General features: G+C 35.1%; 1 protein-coding gene across 5 annotated transcripts in view; it reads left to right on the forward strand.

Moving 5' to 3' along the window:
• Positions 1-3,051: 3,051 nt before the first annotated feature.
• The window catches only part of srek1 (splicing regulatory glutamine/lysine-rich protein 1), a 38,207-nt gene continuing 28,604 nt past the window's right edge, over positions 3,052-12,654 (forward strand). For 3 of the 5 annotated variants that reach the window (XM_056458424.1, XM_056458423.1, XM_056458422.1), the window contains exons 1-2: positions 3,052-3,276; positions 5,165-5,298. In XM_056458424.1, coding sequence (XP_056314399.1) covers positions 3,149-3,276; positions 5,165-5,298 — 262 coding nt within the window. In that variant the 5' untranslated portion in view covers positions 3,052-3,148. Of the gene's footprint in view, positions 3,277-5,164; positions 5,299-12,654 lie in introns of those variants that run through there. The other 2 variants (XM_056458427.1, XM_056458426.1) reach the window with 1 other exon arrangement.

Consider the following 12,654-nt stretch of genomic DNA (forward strand, 5'->3'; position numbering starts at 1 on the left):
CATCTTTTTTTCTATAGTGCTTTTACAATGTAGATTGTGTCAAAGCAGCTTAACATAGACAATGTTCTAGTGGATTGAAACTGCAAGTTGTCACAGTTCAGATCAGTTTTGTTCAGCTCAGTGTACAGTAATACAAATGTCAATGCTAAAAGCCAAACTATGGACATCCATTGTAGAGAAGCTACAAGTCTGAGTAGGTCACTGGTAAGTGTTAAGACCAGCCCACAGGATCAATGCAGAGACACGTCTGTCACTGCAGTCTTTGCAGGAATCACTTTCAAGCTCTCCACTCCTCCATGACCACCACAGCATCTGCTCAGGATATGAGCCGGGTCCAGGATTAGGGAGATCTTGGTGGTGAAAATACTACTGTTCCAAGACTTTTGCACAGTACTGTACTGTACCTCATCTTGTTTTAATGATATTTTGGTCACCTCACTCCCCCCTGCTCCTACGTGAGCAGGTATCCAAGAATATATAACTTGAGTTACTCTTTAAAATATCTGCAGCCCATACAGCCACTTACATATAATAACATAGAGACTGTGTCCAACATCCTTTTAAAGGTAACAATCTAAAATTCATTCATTTTCTTTTCGGCTTAGTCCCTTTATTAATCAGGGGTCGCCACACTGGAATAAACCGCTAACTTATCCAGCATGTGTTTTACAATGCGGATACCCTTCCAGCTGCAACCCAACACTGGGAAACACCCACACAGTCCTGCATTCTCACACATACACTAAGGCCAATTTAGCTTATTCAATTCACCTATACCACATGTCTTTGTACTATAGGGGAAACCAGAGCACCCAGAGGACACACAGAAATGCCAACTGACCCAGCCGGGACTCGAACCAGTGACATTCTTGCTGTGAGGCGATTGTGCTACCCACTGTGTCACCTACAATCTAATTAGTTTCATCAAATAAAAAAATAAAGCTAATCAAAAGATAATATTCGGATTATTGAACATTAGATCACTCTCCTCCAAAAATCTGTTTGTTAATGATTTGATAACTGATCTAAAGCTAGATACACTCCGTTTAACAAAAACCTGGCTAAAACCAGATAATTTTATGACCTTAAAAAGTCTTTACCTGAAGAATATTATTATAAACACAAGCCTCAAGGTGGAGGTGTTGGCATAATACAATCACCATCAATCTGTCTCCTTTGTTTAAATTATGTTGGTATAACTGGAACTGCATTGACTTGGTTCAGATCTGAATATTATCAATTTGTGTCAGAAGAGGCATCATACCAATCAACAGTACATTGTAGTGTACCACAAGGTTCAGTTCTTGGTCACTTTATATGCTACCACTAGGCGATATAATTAATAAAAAAACCATGAAGTTAGTTTCCACTGTTATGCCAACGATACAACTCTATATCTACTCTCAATCCTATATTTGTATGAATTCACAAACATTAACGTTAACAAAATGTATAGCTGGTATTAAAAAATGGATGACTAAAAACTTGTTTGTTGGACCCAAAAACCTCTCAAACAAAAACCTAGAAGTAGAATTCTGTCTAATCTTTGAAAGATTTTCAGGTCAGTCCACATGTTCAGTCAAAAATTTGCACGTGATTTTTGATAGCAACCTGTCATTTAAAGACTAGATTTCAAGAATCTTTAAAACAGCATTTTTTAATCCTCAAAATGTTGCCTAACTTTGAGATATGGTATCAATGTCTAAAGCAGAAAAGCTTATTCACCCTTTTGAAAGGGTACCCAAAAAGGGGTACAGTACTGTTCGCTTTTTGGTACCTTTTGTTAGCAGAAACGGCCATAAAAGTGTACCAAACAGTACCGTACTGTACCGTACCGTACCATACCTCTCAGTGGAAACGGGCCATTACTGACATTAAATATATATATATATACAGTATATGAATAAATTTAATCAGATAAACACAACAAAAACATTTTAATTCAACTGAGGCAAAAGAAGTTACACAAGTTCACCTTTAAAAACCATGTTGAAATTACAAGTTTGTATTGTGTTCATATAACACACTCAAAGGGCGTCATGGTGGCACAGTGGGTAGCACGATCACCTCAAAGCAAGAGAGTTACAGGTTTGAGCCTCGCCTGGGTCAGTTGGCATTTCTGTGTGGAGTTTGCATGTTCTCCCTGTGTTTGCATGGGTTTCTTCTGGGTGCTCTGGTTTCCCCCACAGTCCAAAGACATGTGCTCTAGGTAAATTGGGTATGCTAAATTGTCTGTAGTGTATGTGTGTGAATGAATGTGAATGCATGTTTCCCAGTTATGGGCTGCAGCTAGAAGGGCATCCGCTGTATAATACATATGCTGGATACGTTGGCGGTTCATTCCGCTGTGGCGACCCCTGATTAATAAAGGGACTAAGCCGAAAAGAAAATGAATGAATGAATGAATGAATGAATGAATGAATGAATGAATAACACACTCAAAGCTGTTCAAGTCTACTTGATTCGTTTACATGCACAATGGGTGCTACAATTAAATCATGTTGATTCAACAGATTATTGTTGAGTGAATGAAAATAATGGCAAGGTAGAATTTTGCTCTTATTTGTGTTTTATGGAATAGAACCATGTGAACTTTTAGCTCTCATGGAGTTCTGTGTGCTGAAATGCGTTGGCAAAATAAAATGCCTTTTATTTACACACAGGTTTGTCACATTTCACAGTTACATTTTAGACTGTTTGATACAAAATTTAATTTTTTGAGCTGCTAAAGAATGGAGATTCATTTATTTTCATTTAGATTTTAATCTATAAAATATACTAATAACCTCTGTATTCTCATGGTGTCGATTTGTCCTTTGAATATTTTACAAATTGGTAGGCTACACATAAGTCAATGGTTATTTACCAGCTTTATTCAAAATACTTTCTTAAAGAGAAGAAATGTCTGAAATAAGCTAAATGTGAGTAAATGATGACAAAGATCCATAACAGCATGCCAAAAAGTTTCTGTTGCACGTCTACATTATATACCTCCAGTCCCGCTGGTGGCGCTGTTCTGTAAGCAGAGCCCATTCCCCGCTGTTTGCAGCCCTCCCTGCAAACGAGTATTTTCTGCAGGTCAGTGCCGAGTGCTGGCCATTTGATGTATTATTGTATTTTACAGTATTGAACCTTAGCCTAGTGTAAAATGAGCGGTATGCCCGGAACAAACGTGATTCAAATAACTAATTTGTCGGCGGCGGTAAGCAGCGATCAGATGAGAACTCTATTCGGCTTCCTTGGGGACATCGATGAGCTGCGACTCTACCCGCCTGAGTGAGTCATAACAACACCAAACGCACATCACACACACGTATTAAACCAAAACACACATACACCCACGCCCGCCCGAGAAAGTTACAACGTATCATACGCTCATCATGCAAATCGGATACACACACATCCCAAACAGACACTTTATGATGATGACAACACACCATCAGCAATCACACTGTCACAAACATACTAACTTACATACATACACATCACATCATTTGGAACACACGACATCTGCACACATGTAAACACACCTGCCCTACCAATGACATCACAATAAATGCTTTAAAACAGCCAAATACACGCGGACAAACACATCCCAAACAAACCCATTATAGTTATGACAACAAACCATTATCATCACACATAAATGATCATCAGATAGGTACACATGAGACCCATACAAATGTAAACACATTTGCCTAACCATTAACATCTTTAACACCATAAAATAGCCAATAACACATAAAGGCTTTGCATTGATGTCATGACCCAAGTGAACCTTCATTTCTGTTTCAGTTTTGCAATCATTTCATGCTCTGTGTATCATTCAATGGAATTGATTTTGATACCATGTGACATTGCAGTTTCTTCACTACACTACACAAGGCTCTGATTTGTGGCACAAATAGTCATACCGGTCTCATTATTTTGTTCTAATAGAATTCAGTATTCTCCATACAGGGGAACTGATTTATTTAATAGTTTTTTGTTGCAGCTATCATCCCACAGTTTATTATTATTATTATTATTATTATTATTATTATTATTATTATTATTATTAATAATAAAAACAATAATTCCTTACATTTATATCGCGATTTTGTGGACACTGAAAGCATTTTACACGTATTTGGGGGAATCTCCTCATCCACCACCAGTGTGCAGCATCCCCCTGGATGATGCGACGACAGCCATATTGCGCCAGACCATTATTATTTGTTTTTATTTCAATAAATTTTTTAAATAATTGTTGTTCAGCAGCAGAATAACCAGTGCACATACTTTGTTTAATATTTAAGTGTTTATTAGTTAAAAATTAAGTTTCAAGTATTGTCTGTCTGTCTGTCTGTCTGCCTGCCTGCCTGCCTGCCTGCTTGCCTGCCTGTCTACTATATATATATATATATATATATATATATATATAAGCTTGTAATGTTGTATATTTCAGCATGTTGGTTTCATTTATGGTTTCAAAAAATGGGAATGAAGACATTGTTTCCCTTAAGTTTCTATACTTAGGTAGTTGATGTAGTTACAATTAGGGGTATCCAAGTCTTTTCCTGTGGCACAAGTGCTAGTCAAAAAGAGGTTGTCAGATAATTAAGGAAATGAATTCAAGTTAATTAAGGGAATAACTTGGTGGTTCAAACATTTCAGTTCTTATTCTTAAAGAGATAATTCACCAAAAATGAAAAAGAAATCTGTCATCATTTACTCAGCCTCTACTTGTTCAAAGAAATTTCGTTCTTTTGTTGAACAGAAAACTATTATTTTGAAGAACGTAGGAAACCTTTAACGATTGATTTCCACAGTAGGAAAAACATATGGTAAGTATGGAAGCCAATAGTTACAGGCCTCTAACTTTCTTCAGAATATCAGTAGAACAGAAAAACAACAGGTTTGGATCAAGTAGAGGATTACTGTATTTTCATTTTTGTGTAAACTATCCCTTTAAAAATCTCCCTCTCCTGTTAGGATAACTTCAAATAGGAATAAGCAGCCTCCCAGTAAGCACAATAAACTAATCTGAACCCACGTTTTTATAGCGATATATCACTCCACCATTTTGAAAATGATTGCATTTTCACCTCAGATCAACCTTACATACACAAAACAGATTTAAAAAAAAATGCTAATTAAATTGCTTGTTTTTCTTCTCTTTCAGCAATGCACCTCTTTCCTTCTCATCAAAAGTTTGTTACATAAAGTATCGGGAGCCTTCCAGTGTTGGTGTGGCACAACATTTAACCAACACTGTTTTTATTGACAGAGCTTTGATTGTTGTGCCCTGCGCTGAAGGTTAGTACATTTGCATGCGTGTTGCATTTGTGTGCCTGTTTAAAGAAAGACACTAGTTATCTTCCTGCAAATCAAACTTTTGAGAAGAGCAAACCATAATAGGCTTCCTGACATTATTTTGTGTGTTTTTGTGTCCCAGATGTGTATGATAACCATGAGTCTGTGTGCTGAGCTATCACTGCTATCAGCTTTGTTTTATTTTGTGAGTTCAGTGAAGGCGGGTGGAGTGACACCAGCTCTCTTGTTTGTCAGTTGAGCTGGAGGATGTGGAAATGATGGAGGTGATTAAGGTCGTACTTTGATTTATGTAAGCGCGTCAGGACTGTGTGAACTCGTTTTCAGTGTTTTGATTAACTCAAAGGATTATAGCTAGTTACACACTCATTAATTCGTATTCATATATGCTTTTTTGCCTTTTGATTATGGATTTTAGAATGAGCTGATGCATTGCTAGAAAATGAAAAAGCAGGGTGAATGAATGCCAGCATTGCACATAATTACAAAAAGTCACATTTTTCACATTTATATAGGACCTTGAGTGATACATAAAAACAATAATACATATATCCCTTAAAATATATATTTGTAAGTTTACAAATGGGAGATTAAAGAGGAAATGAAGCAGTCAGTCAAGTTTGCATTATTTTGTAAACTGATTTCCACTTTAATGGAAATATATGTAACAAACTCAATTAATGTAACCATTTAGCAGGAAACGGCATGCTTTACTATAGCTTTTAGAGCTAGGGCACCGCCATCTTGGAATTTCGCTCTGTCTGACATCACAGGGTTGGTTCTGTTCCCTCAGATGAACAGATACAGTGCAAGTAATGGACCGAACACGAAGACTGCAAAGCCTAAATTAATGCAATGCGTGAACATGTGGGCGTGGAGCTGCTGCAATTACAAGCATCAGATGTGTGTCTAATATAAAAGTATCTATATTCTATTTTTATTTTTTTCTCTCTTAATTACTGATCATTTGATGCACTTTGATCCACTGTGTTATGCTGCCTGTCTGGGTTTCAACAAGGTCCGGTGCTGAAGTAATGGTGGCATGTACTTTCACTTTACCAGGGTTTCTGTGGGGTCTTAAAAAGTCAAAAAATCTAAATTTTAGGCCTTAAAAAGTCTTAAATTCGCTGTTCTAGGTTAAATATTTTAACTACAAATATGAGATTGACATCAATAGCCAATCAGCTTTCTGTTATTGAACTCAGTGCTCGTGGCGAATGCGACGTCATCACTGTGTTTGTGGAGGTTCGCTTTGGGTGCGCGCGACATGATTACGGCTGGCGGAGCTCACGAAATTTTTTAAGACTCAGGTGAACACTTGATTTGAGTTGAATATGAAACACTTTGAAGAGATTTTGTCTAAAACGGGTATGACTGTACAGAGGTCTTTATGATCCGCCCACGCGAGATCATAGGGAGAACCAGATGACCAATAATTCTTGGCTAGAAATTGCAGCAGCTGTGGGAAAGGAGGAGCGTTTTTGTAAAAGTTTGGAAAAACCTGAGGGATAAGTTTGTTAAAACAAAAAAGAGGCCATGCATGCAAAAGTGGAGACCCAGGTGGTTTTAATATCACATAATATGTTTTTCCACCATTCATATGTTTTACACTGATGTATATTGTATATATTACAATTTTGAATTTAAAACATATCAAACAAGTTACAAACTAAAATTAAGTAATAAATTATGTCTATGATAACTGGAAAGGAATATCCGAACCTGTCAGTTTACAATATACGGATGCCCAATTTCTAGGCTTTATTGGTGATAATGGTCAGGAATGTTGGACCATTATTGCCTTTTTAGCTTATAAGTAGAGGACAGAAACTAGCCAGACAGTAATGTGTGAATTGTTGAGTGGGCAAAAAAAGAAGGCAGTATTTTTTAAAAGTGTACTTTTTTTTTTGCTTTTATTCTTGCTATAATAAAAAATATGTTTGTAGAGCAACCTGTGTTCTGTTGCCATTAATATTTAACTTTAATAGAACTGCAGGTAGAACTGCCCGAAATATGAACAAAAGCAAGTGATGCATCAAAGTTTGATTTAAAAAAAGCTTGAATGGTTATAAAAATCTTTCTAATCATTATAATAAATTATAAAAATAATTAAAAACAATTAGTTTAAAAATCTTTAATTATATTAATGATATGACCTAGTTCCAGAAACGTTTTACTTCTCTGTTTATCCGTCTGATTTTACTGTCTGTTTTGACTGTCTGTTTTGACTGCCCCTGTCATTTAAAAGAATATCTCAATGGCAAAAATGTCAAGTATAAAAGCCTCGTCCGTTTCGTGAGGTGCGCGATGTGGCGCCAGGCGAAAGTATAAATCAGCCTTAAGATGTTTGTTTGGTTGTTTTTTTCTGAGGTTCAATGGTGCATCTAACCTGTCTTTAGTACTGTTCAATTTAAATACATTTATTTTACCACTAGTTTTGTGATTTTTGCATTTTCTCTTTATGTGTATGCATGTTTTTGATATTAGGATGTAGGTCTTAAATTTTTATACTTAATGGGCTTGAAAGATCTTAAAAAGATCTTAAATTTGACACAATATCTGCAGAAACCCTGTTTTGACTACTACAGCTAGGCAGGGCCTGGTATAAGAATCTGACGGCATGATAACCTTGGATAAAAATATTGTTTCATGGTTTTACGGTATTGTGATTACTGCTCTAAAATATATTATTTTTAAATGTCTGGGTAAAAAAAACAAATGAATATTTAAAATATTTTGTAACTGTAAACACGTCAGGCTAAATCATTCAAATGAATCATTGACTTCTGCTGCATTAGTTTCAAAAACACTAATTTATTTACAATTTAAAACAGCATCTTTGGATATCTTTTCTGCTGGACATACTATTGTCTTAAAAAAATGTAATTAAAAAAATCTTACACATACCTTAGGAACGGTATAGCAGAAACATTTGACGATTTAAAACCTTGACTTTTCCAAACCACGGTATACCTTGTGAACGGTTATATTCCCATGCCTAAACTCAATTCGTCACCTCAATTCGTGTTCAAACCAAACTAAGATCGGTGCGTTTTTTTCACATGGCAGGTTTTACGTCCTTCATGCATGTTGAGAGATCGAGTTGATCGACTTGATAAGGGAATATGTCTTGACATATTACACAAAGATGTGATTTAGTAAAGTGTGAAGTCTTGTGCTATAATCGTTGCATTAGTCAATGTAAATCACCAGCGTCAGAGAGCGGACCAAAGCACATCAATCAAAAGGTATTAACAAAAGAAAAATACACAACTTATGACGCAACTTAAATACTTGTATTTGTTGTATCTGCAGCAGCTCTGCGATGCACGTTCACAACTTCATGTATTGGGTTAAATTAGACTGTCCAGTCTCTCTCTTATTTCAGTCCGTTACTACCATGGTTGAATCCCAGTCAGGCAGCGTAATACAGAGAGTGGACCAAAGGGCATCAAATGATCAGAAATTAAAAGGGAAAAAAGAACAATAGAATAAATATATATTTTTATATTGGACACACATCTGATGCATGTATTTGCGCCAGCTCCTTGTGCACAACTTCACGCATTTGGTTAAATTAGGCTTTGCAGTCTCCGTGTTCAGTCCATTACTTCCACTGTATCTGTTCAGCTGAGGAAAAGGAACCAACCCTGTGATGTCAGACAGAGCGACATTCCAAGATGGCGGTACTCTAGCTCTAAAAACTATAGTAAAGCATGCTGTTTTCTGGTAAATGGTTACATTAATCGAGTTTGTTTCATATATTTTCATTAAAGTGGAATACAGTGTACAAAATAATGTAAACTTGACTGAGTGCATTTATTGCATTTATATATACTAAAAAAAACGTAATATTGTGAAACGTTGCTAATATTTTAAATATTTTAAATGTTTTGATACTTTTTAAAATGTCATTTAAAGTGTACATTTTGCAGTTAAACAAAACAATAAAAAAAATCACTTAACCTTAATTGGAAAGACGTTTCATTGCTACCACAAAACAAACAAACAAGCAAAACTTTTGAAACATTCACCATGAAACAAATAAACAAATCACTCAACCTTTGACTGAATTGGAAAGACACTGCATGGTTACCCATGAAGCATTTAAAAAGATTATTTATTTATTTATTGTTATTAAATTTTTTTTCTTTTCTTCCTTTTGATTACGTTCTGGCCCATTTTACACCTAGTATTAGGATGCATTTTGGTTGATCGGTTCACAAATAGACAAGGCTGACACATTTCCATTTAACTCATTTGATTTGATTGCTTTTTTTTGTACACTTTTCTGATGATGGACTATGAGAACTGTAAATGCGTTCTTTCAATCAATGTGGATGTAAAAGTGATTTACATCATTTTGATATGGAAACTCTACAGTTTAACAGAGTGACTTTTATTGACATTTTAGTAGCTTAAAATAATATATACAAAATAATATATAGAGAAATAAGTCTGTAAATCAACAGAAAATGCACTGGCAGTTTATTACAAGGTTTTGTGTCGTAATAAAGAACACCATCCCCGACAATTTATCACTTTATACTATTAAAAAGTAATAAAAGTCACTTAAAGGTTAAAAGTCATTGCAAGAAAGATCAAGGTCCATAGTGCAATTCAAAAGCAGTGTAATAAGCAAAATAAGCTGTATTCATACTGTTGACTAAAAAAGTTTTAATCACCATGCACTACTTTTGTACAATTAAAGTACCAAATCAATTAAACTTTTTTTTTTAAATACTTTATGCATTGAGCAATATATATGAAAAAAATATATATATATATTTACTGCTAATAATTACTATTATCAGCAGCAAAGTTTAGTATGGTCCTTAGTAGCTGTTTGAACTCATTCGACCAGTTACACGTCTACAATTTAACTACAGTGCAATCAAATGCGTTTTAAAACAAGTAGAGCTGGGTGATATGTCAAAATATTTATCGCTAATCACCTTTAAAAATATCTCGATAACCGATTATAACTTTTCTTCCCCCACATCTGTCGGAAGATTGCGGCCATTGAACCCATCACTGCCAGCCCGTGTACATGCATCTACGTATGTGTTAAATCTGAAAGAAATAGCAAGTATGATTGCTGAAGAAACCTATTTAGAGAAGGAAAAAAAACACTGGTCATCTAAATGTCCAAAAAAAAATACACCCAATAGTGAGGCAGATGAGCCTCACAATTTTTTTTTTTACTAATTTTACTAAAATTGCACACAAGCAAGTTTCCTAAATATTATACAGGCTATGTAGATACTGTATAGTCTTTGTGCAAACAAATATTTGCATTTGCTGACCCTGCAGCTCATGATTTCTATTTCTCTTTCACTCACTTATTCTTTTCCAAACCACGCATCAGGGTAAAATCTTGTGTCATTATCGTAGGCATAAGTCACAAACTTTTGTTTAGATGACTGGCAGATAAAATAAGGCAAAGTTAGTTTAGAATTACAGCGGTGATATCTTGTTAATATGTCCAATAAATTGTAAACTACTTCTACTATTTAATATAACATAAAATTACACTTCATCTTGCCTTCTTGACTAATTAATGATTAATTCGCTTATAGTTGCTTGCTATCCATGTTAGCATATTTAAGTTTTCCCAATAATGTTGATTATTGCTGGATAATTCAATGCCATTATTGACATTGCCATATTCGTTAGACATCGTCGTATATGATAATGTCATCTTATCAACCAGCCCTAATTCTTAGCTTTCTTATAGACACACTCAAAACATTCCTCTACCTGTTTTTACCTGTATTTAGTGTTGTCTACTTGTGATTGAATTGACCAAGATGCATAATAATATAAGTTGTAAACACAACCTAAACTGTATTCCTAGTTTTTCAGTGATTAGTAAAATTTTTCTTAGCAAAATGTAAAAAAATGGTTTCGTTGTCATCGTTTTTTTAATTGTAGAATTCTCAACAAACATGAGTAGTATTGAGGATTTGCTGAAAAATGAATTATTTTAGGTGGAATAATGCTATGCACCTATAGTTGTTTGATGCTATTGCTTATTGTGGCTGGTGTATAAAGCTTTTAATTTTGACTTTCAGTTGCTGGCTGTATTGTGAATTGTGAGAGGTTTTGTTTACTAAAACATTAGAGGCTTCTGCTTTCAGGAAATACAAGAATAGCCTTCACAGTAACTGCAAACAGAGTAACAGTAACAGCTTGCCACGCTGGTATTTTTAATTATTTTAACAGATTGGTGATTCAGAACTTTTATAAACGCATAATGACACAAATTCTACATTCTGCTTTAATACATTTTAGGGATGTAACGATACACTCTGAACTGATTGAAATGTACAAAAATATGTAATGATTCTAGATGGATGAGGCGTTAAAAGGATTAGCCATACACTCTCAAAATATGTGTTCATTACCCGAAATGCGACCTCCGGTGGACAGTAGCAGACTTTGAAATGAGACACAGATTCAGAGTTCCACATGAGGTGGTTATTAATTAGCAAATAATATAAATATTACAAACTTAAACATTAGGTGAGCAGGTTACATTGTAACCCCGTGTCCTAACAACAAGCTATGTGACGAGATTTGAAGTGGTAAGCAATTTGGCTGTTTGCACCAGATGAAACACAACAGAAATTTAAATACAGCCATTCAGAAGCACAGAGTAGTGCACTTACTGCACTCAAACGAAATGGTAAGGTTTATAATCTATTTAATACATATTAAACCTCTTTAACATTATTAAATGTAGATGCTGAATCACTGATATGTGCTGGCTTGCACTGAGTCACAGTTTTAAAGTTTGATTTCGATAGTTTATTTTATTTTCAAGATCTGAGATGAACTGTCTGTAGCTGCTTTCAGTAATATAGCAATAAATGTCATGTAAAATGGCAGTCAAACTCACATTATTAGCATTTAACACAGAATAAAGCACATGAGGTGTACCTGAAGTGATCATTGTAAGTTTATCCTGTTTTTCAGCTACAAAAAAATAGAAGCCCTTTCAAAAAAATTATTTCAGGTGTTGGTTAGTGAAAAACCTCCTTTTAGTCTGGAAAAAAAATTCCTTCTATCGCGCGCCATTGCTTTTATTTAAAGCACAATTCAAATCTGTCTTAAATCAGCCTCTAGGCTTTACTGTCAAGTACACTGCTCTTGTTTTTTTCAAACTGGCAACCTGAGATTGCGTGGAGTCAACAGAGGAGGAGCCGAGTGAAAGTGTGTTTTGAACTAGGAGTGCAGTACCTTGTTTAACCACTCAGAGTCAAGCTTACATACTGCACCTTTAAGTAATCTTAATCGTTTTTACACATTTAAGGAGATTAAGTTTCCCCCACAATTTTT

Source organism: Danio aesculapii, chromosome 5 (assembly GCF_903798145.1).
Source record: "Danio aesculapii chromosome 5, fDanAes4.1, whole genome shotgun sequence".
In the NCBI taxonomy this organism is placed as follows: Eukaryota; Metazoa; Chordata; class Actinopteri; order Cypriniformes; family Danionidae; genus Danio; species Danio aesculapii.